The sequence below is a fragment of the Physella acuta genome, unplaced genomic scaffold, assembly GCF_028476545.2.
Source record: "Physella acuta isolate Inbredline_101_S28 unplaced genomic scaffold, ASM2847654v3 ptg000824l, whole genome shotgun sequence".
In the NCBI taxonomy this organism is placed as follows: Eukaryota; Metazoa; Mollusca; class Gastropoda; family Physidae; genus Physella; species Physella acuta.
In genome coordinates, this window is record NW_026732342.1 from 316421 (window position 1) to 338228 (window position 21808).

The window sequence follows — 21808 nt, forward strand, 5'->3', positions numbered from 1 at the left end:
ACTTGCACTTAATATTTATTGAGCTTGGTCAACGTTGATCGAATTTTATTTTCAAAAAAAAAATATTGACCAACAATATCATTTACAAACTTGAAAAGATGGCTACAACGTGGCTCAGTGAACCACTCCATCTCACACTGATACAAAAGGCTGAGAAAAAAAACAAACAATATAAACCTCAACCCCCACACCAACATGACACAAACAATACAAACCTCATCCCAACACAACACCAACATAACACAAACAATACAAACCTCATCCCAACACAACACCAACATGTATTATGGTATTTAGACTATAGTTTATTTACAAGTAATAATTGTTAATTACATAAATATAACCTCAACCCCCACACCAACATGACACAAACAATACAAACCTCATCCCAACACAACACCAACATAGACACAAACAATACAAACCTCATCCCAACACAATACCAACATGACACAACCACACAACCCCAATTCCCAACCAGCACAAACCAACAGACACAACACATCCAACACATACCAATTACACAAACCTCATCCCACACAATACCACATGACACAACCTCAACCCACAATACCAACCTGACACAAACCTCATCCCAACACAATACCAACATGACCACAAACCTCATCCCAACACAATACCAACATAACACAAACCTCATCCCCAACACAATACCAACATAGACACACAACCTCATCCCAACACAATACCAACATGACACAAACCTCATCCCAATACAATACCAACATAACACAACCCAATACCAACATAACACAAACCTCATCCCAACACAATACCAACATGACACAAACCTCATCCCAATACAATACCAACATAACACAAACCTCATCCCAACACAATACCAACTAGACACAAACCATACAAACCTCATCCCAACACAATACCAACATGACACAAACCATACAAACCTCATCCCAACACAATACCAACATGACACAAACCATACAAACCTCATCCCAACACAATACCAACATGACACAAACCTCATCCCAACACAATACCAACATGACACAAACCATACAAACCTCATCCCAACACAATACCAACATGACACAAACCATTGTATTTCTGCTTTGATGGGGATTCTCAATTTTGTTTACAGATTTCAGTTCACAGTTACAGTCACAGATGGGAGTCAAATTTCTTACTGTACTGTGACAATTATTGTCATTGTAAGTACTTCATCAATTTAGCCTACTGTACTGTGACAATTATTGTCATTTTAAGTACTTCATCAATTTAGCCTACTGTACTGTCACAGTTATTGTCATTTTAAGTACTTCATCAATTTAGCCTACTGTACTGTGACAATTATTGTCATTTTAAGTACTTCATCAATTTAGCCTACTGTACTGTCACAGTTATTGTCATTTTAAGTACTACATCAATTTAGCCTACTGTACTGTCACAGTTATTGTCATTTTAAGTACTACATCAATTTAGCCTACTGTACTGTCACAGTTATTGTCATTTTAAGTACTACATCAATTTAGCCTACTGTACTGTCACAGTTATTGTCATTTTAAGTACTACATCAATTTAGCCTACTGTACTGTCACAGTTATTGTCATTTTAAGTACTACATCAATTTAGCCTACTGTACTGTCACAGTTATTGTCATTTTAAGTACTACATCAATTTAGCCTACTGTACTGTCACAGTTATTGTCATTTTAAGTACTCCATCAATTTAGCCTACTGTACGGTGATGATGGTTATCTTGTATTTCTGATGTAGGACATAAACAACAACGCCCCAGTTTTTTCTTCAACGGCTTACAGAGCACAGATTCGAGAGGACACCAGAGGAAGTTAGATTTTACACATTTCTTTCTAATTACATAGAGGACGTTAGTTCTTACATAGAGGACATTAGTTCTTACACATTTCTTTCTAATTACATAGAGGACGTTAGTTCTTACATAGAGGACATTAGTTCTTACACATTTCTTTCTAATTACATAGAGGACGTCAGTTCTTACACATTTCTTTCTTATTAGTTAGAGGACGTCAGTTCTTACACATTTCTTTCTTATTACATAGAGGACGTTAGTTCTTACACATTTCTTTCTTATTACATAGAGGACGTCAGTTCTTACACATTTCTTTCTTATTACATAGAGGACGTTAGTTCTTACACATTTCTTTCTAATTACATAGAGGACGTTAGTTCTTACACATTTCTTTCTAATTACATAGAGGACGTTAGTTCTTACACATTTCTTTCTTATTACATAGAGGACGTCAGTTCTTACACATTTCTTTCTTATTACATAGAGGACGTTAGTTCTTACACATTTCTTTCTAATTACATAGAGGACGTTAGTTCTTACAAATTTTTTTCTTATTACATAGAGGACGTCAGTTCTTACACATTTCTTTCTTATTACATAGAGGACGTCAGTTCTTACACATTTCTTTCTAATTACATAGAGGATGTCAGTTCTTACACATTTCTTTCTAATTACATAGAGGACGTTAGTTCTTACACATTTCTTTCTATTACATAGATGCCATTAGTTCTTACACATTTCTTTCTTATTACATAGAGGACGTCAGTTCTTACACATTTCTTTCTTATTACATAGAGGAAGTTAGTTCTTACACATTTCTTTCTAATTACATAGAAGTTAGTTCCTACACATTTTCTTTCTTATTTCATAGAAGTTAGTTCCTACACATTTTCTTTCTCATTACATAGAGGACGTCAGTTCTTACACATTTCTTTCTAATTACATAGAGGAAGTTAGTTCTTACACATTTTTTTCTTATTACATAGAGGACGTCAGTTCTTACACATTTCTTTCTTATTACATAGAAGTTAGTTCCTACACATTTTCTTTCTTATTTCATAGAAGTTAGTTCCTACACATTTTCTTTCTTATTTCATAGAAGTTAGTTCCTACACATTTCTTTCTAATTACATAGAGGACATCAGTTCTTACACATTTCTTTCTTATTACATAGAAGACGTTAGTTCTTACACATTTCTTTCTTATTACATAGAAGTTAGTTCCTACACATTTCTTTCTTATTACATAGAGGATGTTAGTTTGTACACATTTTCTTTCTTATTACATAGAGGACGTTAGTTCGTACACATTTTCTTTCTCATTACATTATCATGCTTTAATATGCTGGTCTCATGCCCACTGCCCTGCCCATTGCACTGCCTCATGCCATATCCACTTCATTTCCAGATGTTTTTGTCATAAAAGTGACAGCTTCTGATGGGGATTCCCCTACCACTGGCAATGGGCGAATAGATTTTTCCATCCAGAATGGTGCCCTGGGCAAGTTCACAGTTTACAACGCCACCTATGTAGAGAGTGGCAAGTTTTTTACTGCTGACATCTACACTACGCCTGATGCCACTTTTGATTATGATACACAAAAGTTGTTTGAGATGCAGGTGGGTTCATGGGCAGTCTACTTGTGTACACATTCATATGTCTTACACGTACACATTTATATGTCTGATGTGTACACATTCATATGTCTTACATGTACACATGTATACATCTGATGTGTACACATTCATACATCTTACACGTCTTATACACATTCATATGTCTTACATGGCTAGCTGTAGCCTAATTTATCTACCAGTATTTTCACTCGCCCTCTGTTTTTAAAGCTACCCAAATCTACACTTTCTTTCTGCTTCTATTGTATTTCGCAACCTCAAATTAACATTGAAATCCTTGCAAAAGGTGACTATGAAAACTAGACCTCACCATGACCCCCAAATACACTACTGCCCCATTAGTTGAGATAAAAAAATCAGTAGTGTCAATGTCTTGCCCTATCTACAGCTACTAGCATGAGATGTATCAGTAGTGTCAATGTCTTGCCCTATCTACAGCTACTAGCATGAGATGTATCAGTAGTGTCAATGTCTTGCTCTATCTGCAGCTACTAGCATGAGATGTATCAGTAGTGTCAATGTCTTGCCCTATCTACAGCTACTAGCATGAGATGTATCAGTAGTGTCAATGTCTTGCCCTATCTACAGCTACTAGCATGAGATGTATCAGTAGTGTCAATGTCTTGCCCTATCTACAGCTACTAGCATGAGATGTATCAGTAGTGTCAATGTCTTGCTCTATCTACAGCTACTAGCATGAGATGTATCAGTAGTGTCAATGTCTTGCTCTATCTACAGCTACTAGCATGAGATGTATCAGTAGTGTCAATGTCTTGCCCTATCTACAGCTACTAGCATGAGATGTATCAGTAGTGTCAATGTCTTGCCCTATCTACAGCTACTAGCATGAGATGTATCAGTAGTGTCAATGTCTTGCTCTATCTACAGCTACTAGCATGAGATGTATCAGTAGTGTCAATGTCTTGCCCTATCTACAGCTACTAGCATGAGATGTATCAGTAGTGTCAATGTCTTGCCCTATCTGCAGCTACTAGCATGAGATGTATCAGTAGTGTCAATGTCTTGCCCTATCTACAGCTACTAGCATGAGATGTATCAGTAGTGTCAATATCTTGCCCTATCTACAGCTACTAGCATGAGATGTATCAGTAGTGTCAATGTCTTGCCCTATCTACAGCTACTAGCATGAGATGTATCAGTAGTGTCAATGTCTTGCCCTATCTGCAGCTACTAGCATGAGATGTATCAGTAGTGTCAATGTCTTGCCCTATCTACAGCTACTAGCATGAGATGTATCAGTAGTGTCAATGTCTTGCCCTATCTGCAGCTACTAGCATGAGATGTATCAGTAGTGTCAATGTCTTGCCCTATCTACAGCTACTAGCATGAGATGTATCAGTAGTGTCAATGTCTTGCCCTATCTACAGCTACTAGCATGAGATGTATCAGTAGTGTCAATGTCTTGCCCTATCTACAGCTACTAGCATGAGATGTATCAGTAGTGTCAATGTCTTGCTCTATCTACAGCTACTAGCATGAGATGTATCAGTAGTGTCAATGTCTTGCCCTATCTACAGCTACTAGCATGAGATGTATCAGTAGTGTCAATGTCTTGCCCTATCTACAGCTACTAGCATGAGATGTATCAGTAGTGTCAATGTCTTGCCCTATTATCAGTAGTGTCAATGTCTTGCTCTATCTACAGCTACTAGCATGAGATGTATCAGTAGTGTCAATGTCTTGCCCTATCTACAGCTACTGCATGAGATGAGCAGTATGGTCAATGTCTCTATCTGCAGCTACTCAGAGATGTATCAGTAGTGTCAATGTCTTGCCCTATCTACAGCTACTAGCATGAGATGTATCAGTAGTGTCAATGTCTTGCCCTATCTACAGCTACTAGCATGAGATGTATCAGTAGTGTCAATGTCTTAGCCCTATCTACAGGCTACTAGCATGAGATGTATCAGTAGTGTCAATGTCTTGCCCTATCTACAGCTACTAGCATGAGATGTATCAGTAGTGTCAATGTCTATGCCTATCTACTCAGCTACTAGCATGAGATGTATCAGTAGTGTCAATGTCTTGCCCTATCTACAGCTACTAGCATGAGATGTATCAGTAGTGTCAATGTCTTGCCCTATCTACAGGCTACTAGCATGAGATGTATCAGTAGTGTCAATGTCTTGCCCTATCTACAGCTACTAGCATGAGATGTATCAGTAGTGTCAATGTCTTGCCCTATCTACAGCTACTAGCATGAGATGTATCAGTAGTGTCAATGTCTTGCCCTATCTACAGCTACTAGCATGAGATGTATCAGTAGTGTCAATGTCTTGCCCTTATCTACAGCTACTAGCATGAGATGTATCAGTAGTGTCAATGTCTTGCCCTATCTACAGCTACTAGCATGAGATGTATCAGTAGTGTCAATGTCTTGCCCTATCTACAGCTACTAGCATGAGATGTATCAGTAGTGTCAATGTCCTTGCCCTATCTACAGCTACTAGCATGAGATGTATCAGTAGTGTCAAGTGTCTTGCCCTATCTACAGCTACTAGCATGACTGATGTATCAGTAGTGTCAATGTCTTGCTCTATCTACAGCTACTAGCATGAGATGTATCAGTAGTGTCAATGTCTTGCCTCGATCTACAGCTACTAGCATGAGATGTATCAGTAGTGTCAATGTCTTGCCCTATCTGCAGCTACTAGCATGAGATGTATCAGTATGGATGTCTCAGATGTCTTGCCCCTATCTACAGCTACTAGCATGAGATGTATCAGTAGTGTCAATGTCTTGCCCTATCTACAGCTACTAGCATGAGATGTATCAGTAGTGTCAATGTCTTGCCCTATCTACAGCTACTAGCATGAGATGTATCAGTTGTCATGTCTTGCCCTATCTACAGCTACTAGCATGAGAGTGTATCAGTAGTAGTCATGTCTTGCCCTATCTACAGCTACTAGCATGAGATGTATCAGTAGGTGTCAATGTCTTGCCCTATCTACAGCTACTAGCATGAGATGTATCAGTAGTGTCAATGTCTTGCCCTATCTACAGCTACTAGCACAAGATGTATCAGTAGTGTCAATGTCTTTGCCCTATCTACAGCTACTAGCACAAGATGTATCAGTAGTGTCAATGTCTTGCCCTATCTACAGCTACTAGCATGAGATGTATCAGTAGTGTCAATGTCTTGCCCTATCTGCAGCTACTAGCATGAGATGTATCAGTATTCAGTCAGTAGATCAGTAGTGTCAATGTCTTGCCCTATCTACAGCTACTAGCATGAGATGTATCAGTAGTGTCAATGTCTTGCCCTATCTGCAGCTACTAGCATGAGATGTATCAGTAGTGTCAATGTCTTGCCCTATCTACAGCTACTAGCATGAGATGTATCAGTAGTGTCAATGTCTTGCCCTATCTGCAGCTACTAGCATGAGATGTATCAGTAGTGTCAATGTCTTGCCCTATCTACAGCTACTAGCATGAGATGTATCAGTCAGTGTCAATGTCTTGCCCTATCTGCAGCTACTAGCATGAGATGTATCAGTAGTGTCAATGTCTTGCCCTATCTACAGCTACTAGCATGAGATGTATCAGTAGTGTCAATGTCTTGCCCTATCTGCAGCTACTAGCATGAGATGTATCAGTAGTGTCAATGTCTTGCCCTATCTGCAGCTACTAGCATGAGATGTATCAGTAGTGTCAATGTCTTGCCCTATCTACAGCTACTAGCATGAGATGTATCAGTAGTGTCAATGTCTTGCCCTATCTGCAGCTACTAGCATGAGATGTATCAGTAGTGTCAATGTCTTGCCCTATCTGCAGCTACTAGCATGAGATGTATCAGTAGTGTCAATGTCTTGCCCTATCTGCAGCTACTAGCATGAGATGTATCAGTAGTGTCAATGTCTTGCACCTATCTACAGCTACTAGCATGAGATGTATCAGTAGTGTCAATGTCTTGCTCTATCTACAGCTACTAGCATGAGATGTATCAGTAGTGTCAATGTCTTGCTCTATCTACAGCTACTAGCACGAGATGCAGGCACCCCAACCTCAAAGATGGGCACCACCAAGCTGACGGTGGAGACTCCTAGACATCAACAACAGAGACCCCCGCATCAACCCCCTGTCACAGTCAGTCAGTGTACCAGAGAGTAGGTTCAACACCGTTTGTTGCTTTGTTGTTGGTCCACATTCATTTGTTGCTTTGTTTATTGGTCCACATTCATTTGTTGGTCCACATTTGTTGGTCCACATTCATTTGTTGCTTTGTTTATTGGTCCACATTCATTTTGTTGGTCCACATTCATTTGTTGGTCCACATTCATTTGTTGGTCCACATTCATTTGTTGGTCCACATTCATTTGTTGCTTTGTTTGTTGGTCTACATTCATTTGTTGGTCCACATTCATTTGTTGCTTTGTTTGTTGGTCCACATTCATTTGTTGTTTTGTTTGTTGGTCCACATTCATTTGTTGGTCCACATTCATTTGTTGCTTTGTTTGTTGGTCCACATTCATTTGTTGTCCACATTCATTTGTTGGTCCACATTTGTTGGTCCACATTTGTTGGTCCACATTCATTTGTTGCTTTGTTTGTTGGTCCACATTTATTTGTTGCTTTGTTTGTTGGTCCACATTCATTTGTTGCTTGTTTGTTGGTCCACATTCATTTGTTGCTTTGTTTGTTGGTCCACATTTATTTGTTGGTCCACATTCATTTGTTGCTTTGTTTGTTGGTCCACATTCATTTGTTGGTCCACATTCATTTGTTGCTTTGTTTGTTGGTCCACATTCATTTGTTGGTCCACATTTATTTGTTGGTCCACATTCATTTGTTGGTTTGTTTGTTGGTCCACATTTATTTGTTGGTCCACATTCATTTGTTGGTTTGTTTGTTTGTCCACATTCATTTGTTGGTCCACATTCATTTGTTGCTTTGTTTGTTGGTCCACATTCATTTGTTGGTCCACATTCATTTGTTGCTTTGTTTGTTGGTCCACATTTATTTGTTTGTCCACATTCATTTGTTGGTCCACATTCATTTGTTGCTTTGTTTGTTGGTCCACATTCATTTGTTGGTCCACATTCATTTGTTGCTTTGTTTGTTGGTCCACATTCATTTGTTGCTTTGTTTGTTGGTCCACATTCATTTGTTGCTTTGTTTATTAGTCCACATTCATTTGTTGGTCCACATTTGTTGGTCCACATTCATTTGTTGGTCCACATTCATTTGTTGCTTTGTTTGTTGGTCTTTATTCATTTGTTGGTCCACATTCATTTGTTGCTTTGTTTGTTGGTCCACATTTATTTGTTGCTTTGTTTGTTGGTCCACATTCATTTGTTGGTCCACATTCACTTTGTTGGTCCACATTTATTTGTTTGTTCACTTGCCCCCACCCCCCAAGCTCTCTTACCCACCCTCTATAAAAACTGTCAACATAACTCTCCCCCTCACACATACCAGCTGTCAACATACCCACCCCCTCACATAAACTGTCAACATACCCCTCCCCTCACACAAACTGTCAACATACCCCTCCCCTCACACAAAACTGTCAACATACCCCACCCCTCACACAAACTGTCAACATAACCCCTCCCTCACACAAACTGTCAACATACCCCTCCCTCACACAAACTGTCAACATACCCCTCCCCTCACACAAACTGTCAACATACCCCTCCCCTCACACAAACTGTCAACATACCCCTCCCCCTCACACAAACTGTCAACATACCCCACCCCTCACACAAACTGTCAACATACCCCTCCCCTCACACAAACTGTCAACATACCCCTCCCCTCACACAAACTGTCAACATACCCCTCCCCTCACACAAACTGTCAACATACCCCTCGCTCTCACACAAACTGTCAACATACCCAACCCCTCACACAAACTGTCAACATACCCCACCCCTCACACTCAGCTGTCAACATACCCCTCCCCTCACACAAACTGTCAACATACCCAACCCCTCACACCAGCTGTCAACCCCTCACACAAACTGTCAACCCCTCACACCAGCTGTCAACACATTTTTTCCAGATGAAGTTTCTGGGTGTGAGTGTCTACAGAATCCTGGCAGAAGACCCCGACGCCAACAGCATCTTGAGGTTTTCTTTCACCCCAGACAAAGCTTTTGATGGAGTGGGCAATGAAGCATCATCCACAGTGTTTGACTACAGAGTCAGTCTTTTTCTCTCACTTCTTTCTCACACATCTTTCTCTCTCACATCTTTCTCTCACATCTTTCTCTCACATCTTTCTCTCACATCTTTCTCTCACATCTTTCTCTCACATCTTTCTCTCACATCTTTCTCTCACATCTTTCTCTCACATCTTTCTCTCACATCTTTCTCTCACATCTTTCTCTCACATCTTTCTCTCACATCTTTCTCTCACATCTTTCTCATCTCTCACATCTTTCTCTCACATCTCTCACTATCTTTCTCATCTCACATCTTTCTCTCACATCTTTCTCTCTCTCACATCTTTCTCTCACATCTTTCTCTCACATCTTTCTCTCTCTCACATCTTTCTCTCTCCTCACATCTTTCTCTCTCTGCACATCTTTCTCTCACATCTTTCTCTCTCTCACATCTTTCTCTCTCTCACATCTTTCTCTCACATCTTCTCTCTCTCACATCTTTCTCTCTCACATCTTTCTCTCTCTCACATCTTTCTCTCTCTCACATCTTTCTCTCTCATCTTTCTCTCACATCTTTCTCTCTCTCTCATCTCTCTCTCTCTCTCACATCTCTCTCTCTCACATCTTTCTCTCTCATCTTTCTCTCACATCTTCTCTCACATCTTTCTCTCTCACATCTTTCTCTCTCTCACATCTTTCTCTCTCTCACATCTTTCTCTCTCTCACATCTTTCTCTCTCTCACATCTTTCTCTCTCTCACATCTTTCTCTCGTCTCACATCTTTCTCTCTCTCACATCTTTCTCTCTCTCACATCTTCTCTCTCTCACATCTTTCTCTCACACTCTTTCTCTCACATCTTCTCTCACATCTTTCTCTCACATCTTTCTCCCACATCTTTCTCTCTCTCACATCTTTCTCTCTCTCACTTCTTTCTCTCTCTCACATCTTTCTCTCTCTCACATCTTTCTCTCTCTCACATCTTTCTCTCTCTCACATCTTTCTCTCTCTCACATCTTTCTCTCTCTCACATCTTTCTCTCTCTCACATCTCTCTCTCACGTCTTTCTCTCACATCTTTCTCTCTCTCAGCTCTTTCTCTCACATCTTTCTCTCTCTCACATCTTTCTCTCTCTCACATCTTTCTCTCTCTCACATCTTTCTCTCACATCTTTCTCTCTCTCACATCTTTCTCTCTCTCACATCTTTCTCTCTCTCACATCTTTCTCTCTCTCACATCTTTCTCTCACATCTTTCTCTCTCTCACATCTTTCTCTCTCTCACGTCTTTCTCTCACATCTTTCTCTCACATCTTTCTCTCACATCTTTCTCTCACATCTTTCTCCTCACATCTTTCTCTCACCATCTTCTCTCACATCTTTCTCTCACGTCTTTCTCTCACATCTTTCTCTCACATCTTTCTCTCTCTCACATCTTTCTCTCACATCTTTCCTCTCACATCTTTCTCTCTCTCACATCTTTCTCTCACATCTTTCTCTCACATCTTTCTCTCACATCTTTCTCTCTCATCTTTCTCTCTCTCACATCTTTCTCTCTCTCACATCTTTCTCTCACGTCTTTCTCTCACATCTTTCTCTCACATCTTTCTCTCTCTCACATCTTTCTCTCACATTTCTCACGTCTTTCTCTCACATCTTTCTCTCACATCTTTCTCTCTCTCACATCTTTCTCTCACATCTTTCTCTCTCTCACATCTCTCTCTCACATCTTTCTCTCACATCTTTCTCTCACGTCTTTCTCTCACGTCTTTCTCTCACATCTTTCTCTCACATCTTTCTCTCACATCTTTCTCTCACATCTTTCTCTCACATCTTTCTCTCACATCTTTCTCTCTCTCACATCTTTCTCTCTCTCACATCTTTCTCTCACATCTTTCTCTCACGTCTTAATCTCACGTCTTTCTCTCACATCTTTCTCTCACATCTTTCTCTCGCATCTTTCTCTCACATCTTTCTCTCTCTCACATCTTTCTCTCTCTCACATCTTTCTCTCTCTCACATCTTTCTCTCTCTCACATCTTTCTCTCTCTCACATCTTTTTCTCTCTCACATCTTTCTCTCTCTCACATCTTTCTCTCTCTCACATCTTTCTCTCTCTCACATCTTTCTCTCACATCTTTCTCTCACATCTTTCTCTCACATCTTTCTCCCACATCTTTCTCTCTCTCACATCTTTCTCTCACGTCTTTCTCTCACATCTTTCTCTCACATCTTTCTCTCACATCTTTCTCTCACGTCTTTCTCTCACGTCTTTCTCTCACATCTTTCTCTCACATCTTTCTCTCACGTCTTTCTCTCACATCTTTCTCTAACATCTTTCTCTCTCTCACATCTTTCTCTCTCTCACATCTTTCTCTCACGTCTTTCTCTCACATCTTTCTCTCTCTCACATCTTTCTCTCTCTCACATCTTTCTCTCTCTCACATCTTTCTCTCACGTCTTTCTCTCACGTCTTTCTCTCACATCTTTCTCTCACATCTTTCTCTCACGTCTTTCTCTCACATCTTTCTCTCACATCTTTCTCTCTCTCACATCTTTCTCTCTCTCACATCTTTCTCTCACGTCTTTCTCTCACATCTTTCTCTCTCTCACATCTTTCTCTCTCTCACATCTTTCTCTCACATCTTTCTCTCACATCTTTCTCTCACATCTTTCTCTCACATCTTTCTCTCACATCTTTCTCTCACATCTTTCTCTCACATCTTTCTCTCACATCTTTCTCTCACATCTTTCTCTCACATCTTTCTCTCTCTCACATCTTTCTCTCACATCTTTCTCTCTCTCACATCTTTCTCTCTCTCACATCTTTCTCTCACATCTTTCTCTCACATCTTTCTCTCTCATCTTTCTCTCTCTCACATCTTTCTCTCTCTCACATCTTTCTCTCACGTCTTTCTCTCACATCTTTCTCTCACATCTTTCTCTCTCTCACATCTTTCTCTCACATTTCTCACGTCTTTCTCTCACATCTTTCTCTCACATCTTTCTCTCTCTCACATCTTTCTCTCACATCTTTCTCTCTCTCACATCTCTCTCTCACATCTTTCTCTCACATCTTTCTCTCACGTCTTTCTCTCACGTCTTTCTCTCACGTCTTTCTCTCACATCTTTCTCTCACATCTTTCTCTCACATCTTTCTCTCACATCTTTCTCTCACATCTTTCTCTCTCTCACATCTTTCTCTCTCTCACATCTTTCTCTCACATCTTTCTCTCACGTCTTAATCTCACGTCTTTCTCTCACATCTTTCTCCCACATCTTTCTCCCACATCTTTCTCTCGCATCTTTCTCTCACATCTTTCTCTCACATCTTTCTCTCTCTCACATCTTTCTCTCTCTCACATCTTTCTCTCTCTCACATCTTTCTCTCTCTCACATCTTTTTCTCTCTCACATCTTTCTCTCTCTCACATCTTTCTCTCTCTCACATCTTTCTCTCTCTCACATCTTTCTCTCTCTCACATCTTTCTCTCACATCTTTCTCTCACATCTTTCTCTCACATCTTTCTCTCACATCTTTCTCCCACATCTTTCTCTCTCTCACATCTTTCTCTCTCTCACATCTTTCTCTCTCTCACATCTTTCTCTCTCTCACATCTTTCTCTCTCTCACATCTTTATCTCTCTCACATCTTTCTCTCTCTCACATCTTTCTCTCTCTCACATCTTTCTCTCTCTCACATCTTTCTCTCTCTCACATCTTTCTCTCTCTCACATCTTTCTCTCTCTCACATCTCTCTCTCACGTCTTTCTCTCACATCTTTCTCTCTCTCACATCTTTCTCTCACATCTTTCTCTCTCTCACATCTTTCTCTCTCTCACATCTTTCTCTCTCTCACATCTTTCTCTCACATCTTTCTCTCACATCTTTCTCTCACATCTTTCTCTCACATCTTTCTCTCACATCTTTCTCTCTCTCACATCTTTCTCTCACATCTTTCTCTCTCTCACATCTTTCTCTCTCTCACATCTTTCTCTCTCTCACATCTTTCTCTCTCTCACATCTTTCTCTCTCTCACATCTTTCTCTCTCTCACATCTTTCTCTCTCTCACATCTTTCTCTCTCTCACATCTTTCTCTCTCTCACATCTTTCTCTCTCTCACATCTTTCTCTCTCTCACATCTTTCTCTCTCTCACATCTTTCTCTCTCTCACATCTTTCTCTCACGTCTTTCTCTCACATCTTTCTCTCTCTCACATCTTTCTCTCACATCTTTCTCTCTCTCACATCTTTCTCTCTCTCACATCTTTCTCTCTCTCACATCTTTCTCTCTCTCACATCTTTCTCTCACATCTTTCTCTCACGTCTTTCTCTCACATCTTTCTCTCTCTCACATCTTTCTCTCACGTCTTTCTCTCACATCTTTCTCTCTCTCACATCTTTCTCTCACATCTTTCTCTCACATCTTTCTCTCACATCTTTCTCTCACATCTTTCTCTCACATCTTTCTCTCACATCTTTCTCTCTCTCACATCTTTCTCTCTCTCACATCTTTCTCTCACGTCTTTCTCTCACATCTTTCTCTCACATCTTTCTCTCACATCTTTCTCTCACGTCTTTCTCTCACGTCTTTCTCTCACATCTTTCTCTCACATCTTTCTCTCACGTCTTTCTCTCACATCTTTCTCTAACATCTTTCTCTCTCTCACATCTTTCTCTCTCTCACATCTTTCTCTCACGTCTTTCTCTCACATCTTTCTCTCTCTCACATCTTTCTCTCTCTCACATCTTTCTCTCTCTCACATCTTTCTCTCACGTCTTTCTCTCACGTCTTTCTCTCACATCTTTCTCTCACATCTTTCTCTCACGTCTTTCTCTCACATCTTTCTCTCACATCTTTCTCTCTCTCACATCTTTCTCTCACGTCTTTCTCTCACATCTTTCTCTCTCTCACATCTTTCTCTCTCTCACATCTTTCTCTCACATCTTTCTCTCACATCTTTCTCTCACATCTTTCTCTCACATCTTTCTCTCACATCTTTCTCTCACATCTTTCTCTCACATCTTTCTCTCACATCTTTCTCTCACATCTTTCTCTCACATCTTTCTCTCTCTCACATCTTTCTCTCACATCTTTCTCTCTCTCACATCTTTCTCTCTCTCACATCTTTCTCTCTCTCACATCTTTCTCTCTCTCACATCTTTCTCTCTCTCACATCTTTCTCTCACATCTTTCTCTCTCTCACATCTTTCTCTCACATCTTTCTCTCTCTCACATCTTTCTCTCACATCTTTCTCTCTCTCACATCTTTCTCTCTCTCACGTCTTTCTCTCACGTCTTTCTCTCACATCTTTCTCTCACATCTTTCTCTCACATCTTTCTCTCACATCTTTCTCTCACATCTTTCTCTCTCTCACATCTTTCTCTCACATCTTTCTCTCGCATCTTTCTCTCACGTCTTTCTCTCACGTCTTAATCTCACATCTTTCTCTCACATCTTTCTCTCACATCTTTCTCTCACATCTTTCTCTCACATCTTTCTCTCACATCTTTCTCTCACATCTTTCTCTCACATCTTTCTCTCACGTCTGTGTTTTTTGATATCACTCAAAAACAACCTGTCCCATATCATGTATGTCCTGATATCAAGATAGAAAAACCATTTACAATCCCTGTTTTATATCTGTGAGCATAATATCCAATCCATGTTTTGTATGTGAGCAACATATCCAATCCATATTTGCTTTCTGTGAGCAGCATATTCAATCCATGTTTTATATCTGTAGCCCCCAGCATATCCAATCCATGTTTAGTATCTGTAACCCCCAGCATATCCAATCCATGTTTTGTATCTGTAACCCCCAGCATATCCAATCCATGTTTAGTATCTGTAACCCCCAGCATATCCAATCCATGTTTAGTATCTGTAACCCCCAGCATATCCAATCCATGTTTTGTATCTGTGACCCCCAGCATATCCAATCCATGTTTAGTATCCGTAACCCCCAGCATATCCAATCCATGATCTGTGACCCCCAGCATATCCAATCCATGTTCTGTAACCCCCAGCATATCCAATCCATGTTTTGTATCTGTGACCCCCAGCATATCCAATCCATGTTTTGTATCTGTGACCCCCAGCATATGTTCAGGATCGACAGTCCAACTGGAAATATTTTTGTCAACGCATCTTTGGACCGTGACAGTGTGGCCCGCATCACGTACACTGTCGTGGTGGAAGACATTGCTGCCACACCCATACAAAAAGGAAATGGTGAGCATTGTCACTTTCAACTGTCACTTTCAACTGTCACTTTCAACTGTTATTGTCACTTTCAACTGTTATTGTCACTTTCAACTGTCACTTTCAACTGTTATTGTCACTTTCAACTGTTATGTCATCATTGTCATACTGCCACTGTCATGTTGTACTCTAATAATCTAGCTGTCAGTGATGTCTGGTTCTAGCTGTCAGTGATGTCTGGTTCTAGCTGTCAGTGATGTCTGGTTCTAGCTGTCGGTGATGTCTGGTTCTAGCTGTCAGTGATGTTTGGTTTTAGCTGTCAGTGATGTCTGGTTCTAGCTGTCAGTGATGTCTGGTTATAGCTGTCAGTGATGTCTGGTTCTAGCTGTCAGTGATGTCTGGTTCTAGCTGTCAGTGATGTCTGGTGCTAGGCACTTAACGCTCTCTATGCTGTAGGCTCCTTCATCATCTACATAATGGAGGTGAATGACCGCGCCCCCCAGTTTGATGAGGACGTGTACAACGTGACCATAGACGAGGAAGTGAACATCAACTCCTTTGTGCTGAGCCTAAACTGTCGCGACCCGCGGGACAAAATTGCCAGCTACCAGATCACCCAGACCCTGCCTCGAGACCGAATTAATTACCTCACTCTTCTGCCTGGCTCAGGTCAGTACACAATCTTCTACCTCAGTACACAATCATCTACCTCAGTACACAATCATCTACCTCATTACACAATCATCTAGCTCAGTACACAATCAGCTGCTAGCTCAGTACACAATCATCTACCTCAGTACACAATCAGCTACCTCAGTACACAATCAGCTACCTCAGTACACAATCATCTATCTCAGTACACAATCAGCTACCTCAGTACACAATCATCTATCTCAGTACACAATCAGCTACCTCAGTACACGATCAGCTACCTCAGTACACAATCATCTACCTCAGTACACATTCAGCTACCTCATTACACAATCAGCTACTTGTCTCAAGTATTTTATTCATTACTTTTTCACAAGGCATAGCTTTAATTGGGAACCTGAATATTTTCAGGTGCTTTGATTGTAAGACTGGTATGTGTACAGACTCTGGCCAGCCACCGTTGTCCAACTACACTAAGATCATCATCAACATCCGCAACATCAACGACAATCCTCCAGTCTTCCAGCAGGTAACTCAATCTTTGTACATTTGGTGGCCAGGAAACCTTTTAGCGCTCTTTCAAAAGTAATTCAACTAACAAAAAATCCACTTTTTAGTGCATCTGAATGAAAAAAAAATCCACTTTTCTGTCCATCTGAATGAAAAAAAAAATCTACTTTTCTGTCCATCTGAATGAAAACAAAAATCCACTTTTCTGTCCATCTGAATGAAAAAAAAAAATCCACTTTTCTGTCCATCTGAATGAAAAAAAAAATCCACTTTTCTGTCCATCTGAATGAAAACAAAAATCCACTTTTCTGACCATCTGAATAAAAAAAAAATCTACTTTTCTGACCATCTGAATGAAAAAAAAAATCTACTTTTCTGTCCATCTGAATGGAAAAAAAAAATCCACTTTTCTGTCCATCTGAATGAAAACAAAAATCCACTTTTCTGTCCATCTGAATGAAAAAAAAAAACCACTTTTCTGTCCATCTGAATGAAAAAAAAATCCACTTTTCTGTCCATCTGAATAAAAAAAAAATCTACTTTTATGTCCATCTGAATGAAAAAAAAATCCACTTTTCTGTCCATCTGAATGAAAAAAAAATCCACTTTTCTGTCCATCTGAATCAAACCAAAGTCCACTTTTCTGTCCATCTGAATGAAAAAAAAAATCTACTTTTCTGTCCATCTGAATGAAAAAAAAATCTACTTTTCTGTCCATCTGAATGAAAACAAAAATCCACTTTTCTGTCCATCTGAATGAAAAAAAAAATCCACTTTTCTGTCCATCTGAATGAAAAAAAAATCCACTTTTCTGACCATCTGAATGAAAAAAAAATCCACTTTTCTGTCCATCTGAATGAAAAAAAAAATATACTTTTCTGTCTATCTGAATGAAAACAAAAATCCACTTTTCTGTCCATCTGAATGAAAAAAAAATCCACTTTTCTGTCCATCTGAATGAAAAAAAAATCTACTTTTCTGTCCATCTGAATAAAAAAAAATCTACTTTTCTGTCCATCTGAATGAAAAAAAAAAATCCACTTTTCTGTCCATCTGAATGAAAAAAAAAAATCCACTTTTCTGACCATCTGAATCAAACCAAAGTCCACTTTTCTGTCCATCTGAATGAAAAAAAAAAATCTACTTTTCTGTCCATCTGAATGAAAAAAAAATCTACTTTTCTGTCCATCTGAATGAAAACAAAAATCCACTTTTCTGTCCATCTGAATGAAAAAAAAAATCCACTTTTCTGTCCATCTGAATGAAAAAAAAATCCACTTTTCTGACCATCTGAATGAAAAAAAAATCACTTTTCTGTCCATCTGAATGAAAAAAAAAATATACTTTTCTGTCTATCTGAATGAAAACAAAAATCCACTTTTCTGTCCATCTGAATGAAAAAAAAATCCACTTTTCTGTCCATCTGAATGAAAAAAAAATCTACTTTTCTGTCCATCTGAATAAAAAAAAATCTACTTTTCTGTCCATCTGAATGAAAAAAAAAATCCACTTTTCTGTCCATCTGAATGAAAAAAAAAATCCACTTTTCTGACCATCTGGATGAAAAAAAAATCTACTTTTCTGTCCATCTGAATGAAAAAAAAAATCCACTTTTCTGACCATCTGAATGAAAAAAAAATCCACTTTTCTGTCCATCTGAATGAAAAAAAAAATCCACTTTTCTGTCCATCTGAATGAAAAAAAAAAATCTACTTTTCTGTCCATCTGAATGAAAAAAAAAATCTACTTTTCTGTCCATCTGAATGAAAAAAAAAATCCACTTTTCTGTCCATCTGAATGAAAAAAAAAAAATCCATTTTACTGTCCATCTGAATGAAAAAAAAATCCACTTTTCTGACCATCTGAATGAAAAAAAAATCTACTTTTCTGTCCATCTGAATGAAAACAAAAATCCACTTTTCTGACCATCTGAATGAAAAAAAAAATCTACTTTTCTGTCCATCTGAATGAAAAAAAAAATCACTTTTCTGTCCATCTGAATGAAAAAAAAAAATCCATTTTACTGTCCATCTGAATGAAAAAAAAAAATCCACTTTTCTGACCATCTGAATGAAAAAAAAATCTACTTTTCTGTCCATCTGAATGAAAACAAAATCCACTTTTCTGTCCATCTGAATGAAAAAAAAATCTACTTTTCTGTCCATGTGAATGAAAAAAAAAATCCACTTTTCAGCCGATCTACAGAACCAGCATCCCTGAGGGCACGTACACTGGTGGCCCCCCTGAATGTGACTGTGGTGGCCACTGACGCTGACAAGGGAGACTACGGCGTGGTCCGGTACTACATCAAGGATCCCACGCTTCTACAGTACTTTACCATCACCAACATCACTGTAAGCTTCTCTTCACACCAACTTCATTCATACCCTCCACATGTCTGGACTTCTGTGACCCCCCCCCCCCCCCACCGTGTCTGGACTTCTGTGACCCCCCCCCTCCCCACCGTATCTGGACTTCTGTGACCCCCCCTCCACCACCGTGTCTGGACTTCTGTGACCCCCCCCTCCCCACCGTATCTGGACTTCTGTGACCCCCCCCTCCCCACCGTTGTCTGGACTTCTGTGACCCCCCCCCCCCTCCACGTGTCTGGACTTCTGTGACCCCCCCCCCCCACCGTGTCTGGACTTCTATGACCCCCCCCCCACCGTGTCTGGACTTCTGTGACCCCCCCCCTCCCCACCGTATCTGGACTTCTGTGATCCCCCCCTCCCCACCGTGTCTGGACTTCTGTGACCCCCCCTCCCCACCGTGTCTGGACTTCTGTGACCCCCCCCCCCCCTCCACGTGTCTGGACTTCTGTGACCCCCCCCCCCCCACCGTGTCTGGACTTCTATGACCCCCCCCCCCACCGTGTCTGGACTTCTGTGACCCCCCCCCCCCCCACCGTGTCTGGACTTCTGTGACCCCCCCCCTCCCCACCGTATCTGGACTTCTGTGACCCCCCCTCCCCACCGTATCTGGACTTCTGTGATCCCCCCTCCCCACCGTGTCTGGACTTCTGTGACCCCCCCCTCCCCACCGTGTCTGGACTTCTGTGACCCCCCCCCCCTCCACGTGTCTGGACTTCTGTGACCCCCCCCCCCCCCCCCACCGTGTCTGGACTTCTATGACCCCCCCCCCACCGTGTCTGGACTTCTGTGACCCCCCCCCCCACCGTGTCTGGACTTCTGTGACCCCCCCCCCCCCCCACCGTGTCTGGACTTCTATGACCCCCCCCTCCCCACCATGTCTGGACTTCTGTGACCCCCCCCCCCCCCACCGTGTCTGGACTTCTGTGACCCCCCCCGCCTCCACGTGTCTGGACTTCTGTGACCCCCCCCCCCCCCCACCGTGTCTGGACTTCTATGACCCCCCCCCCCCCACCGTGTCTGGACTTCTGTGACCCCCCCCCCCACTGTGTCTGGACTTCTGTGACCCCCCCCCCCCCCCCACCGTGTCTGGACTTCTATGACCCCCCCTCCCCACCATGTCTGGACTTCTGTGACCCCCCCCCCCCCCCACCGTGTCTGGACTTCTATGACCCCCCCCCCCCACCGTGTCTGGACTTCTGTGACCCCCCCCCTCCCCACCGTATCTGGACTTCTGTGACCCCCCCTCCCCACCGTGTCTGGACTTCTGTGACCCCCCCTCCCCACCGTGTCTGGACTTCTGTGACCCCCCCCCCTCCACGTGTCTGGACTTCTGTGACCCCCCCCCCCCCCACCGTGTCTGGACTTCTATGACCCCCCCCCCCACCGTGTCTGGACTTCTATGACCCCCCCCTCCCCACCATGTCTGGACTTCTGTGACCCCCCCCCCCCCCCCACCGTGTCTGGACTTCTATGACCCCCCCCCCCCCCACCGTGTCTGGACTTCTGTGACCCCCCCCTCCCCCACCGTGTCTGGACTTCTGTGACCCCCCCGCCTCCACGTGTCTGGACTTCTGTGACCCCCCCCCCCACCGTGTCTGGACTTCTATGACCCCCCCCCCCCCCCACCGTGTCTGGACTTCTGTGACCCCCCCCCCCACTGTGTCTGGACTTCTGTGACCCCCCCCCCCCCCCACCGTGTCTGGACTTCTATGACCCCCCCCTCCCCACCATGTCTGGACTTCTGTGACCCCCCCCCCCCCCACCGTGTCTGGACTTCTATGACCCCCCCCCCCCACCGTGTCTGGACTTCTGTGACCCCCCCCCCCCCCCCCCCCCCACCGTGTCTGGACTTCTATGACCCCCCCCACCGTGTCTGGACTTCTGTGACCCCCCCCCACCTCCCCACCGTGTCTGGACTTCTGTGACCCCCCCCCCCCACCACCATGTCTGGACTTCTGTGACCCCCCCTCCCCACCGTGTCTGGACTTCTGTGACCCCCCCCACGTGTCTGGACTTCTGTGACCCCCCCCCACCGTGTCTGGACTTCTATGACCCCCCCCCCCCACCGTGTCTGGACTTCTGTGACCCCCCCCCCCCCCCCACCGTGTCTGGACTTCTGTGACTCCCCCCCCACTGTATCTGGACTTCTGTGACCGCCCCCCCCCCCCCACCGTGTCTGGACTTCTGTGACCCCCCCCCCCTCCACCGTGTCTGGACTTCTATGACCCCCCCCCCCACCGTGTCTGGACTTCTGTGACCCCCCCCCCACCGTGTCTGGACTTCTGTGACCCCCCCCCCACCGTGTCTGGACTTCTGTGACCCCCCCCCCCCCCACCATGTCTGGACTTCTGTGACCCCCACCCCCCACCGTGTCTGGACTTCTGTGACCCCCCCCCCCCCCCCCCCCACCGTGTCTGGACTTCTGTGACCCCCCCCCCCCCCCACCGTGTCTGGACCTTCTGTGACCCCCCCCCCTCCCACCGTGTCTGGACTTCTGTGA

General features: G+C 42.5%; 1 protein-coding gene across 1 annotated transcript in view; it reads left to right on the plus strand.

Annotated features, from left to right (window-relative positions):
• The window catches only part of LOC131951747 (cadherin-87A-like), a 64115-nt gene that overhangs the window by 16913 nt on the left and 25394 nt on the right, over nt 1–21808 (plus strand). The window contains 10 exon segments of the mRNA XM_059314130.1: nt 1124–1193; nt 1758–1830; nt 3220–3431; nt 7443–7505; nt 7507–7587; nt 9472–9612; nt 15673–15805; nt 16232–16444; nt 16838–16955; nt 19131–19290. Coding sequence (XP_059170113.1) covers nt 1124–1193; nt 1758–1830; nt 3220–3431; nt 7443–7505; nt 7507–7587; nt 9472–9612; nt 15673–15805; nt 16232–16444; nt 16838–16955; nt 19131–19290 — 1264 coding nt within the window.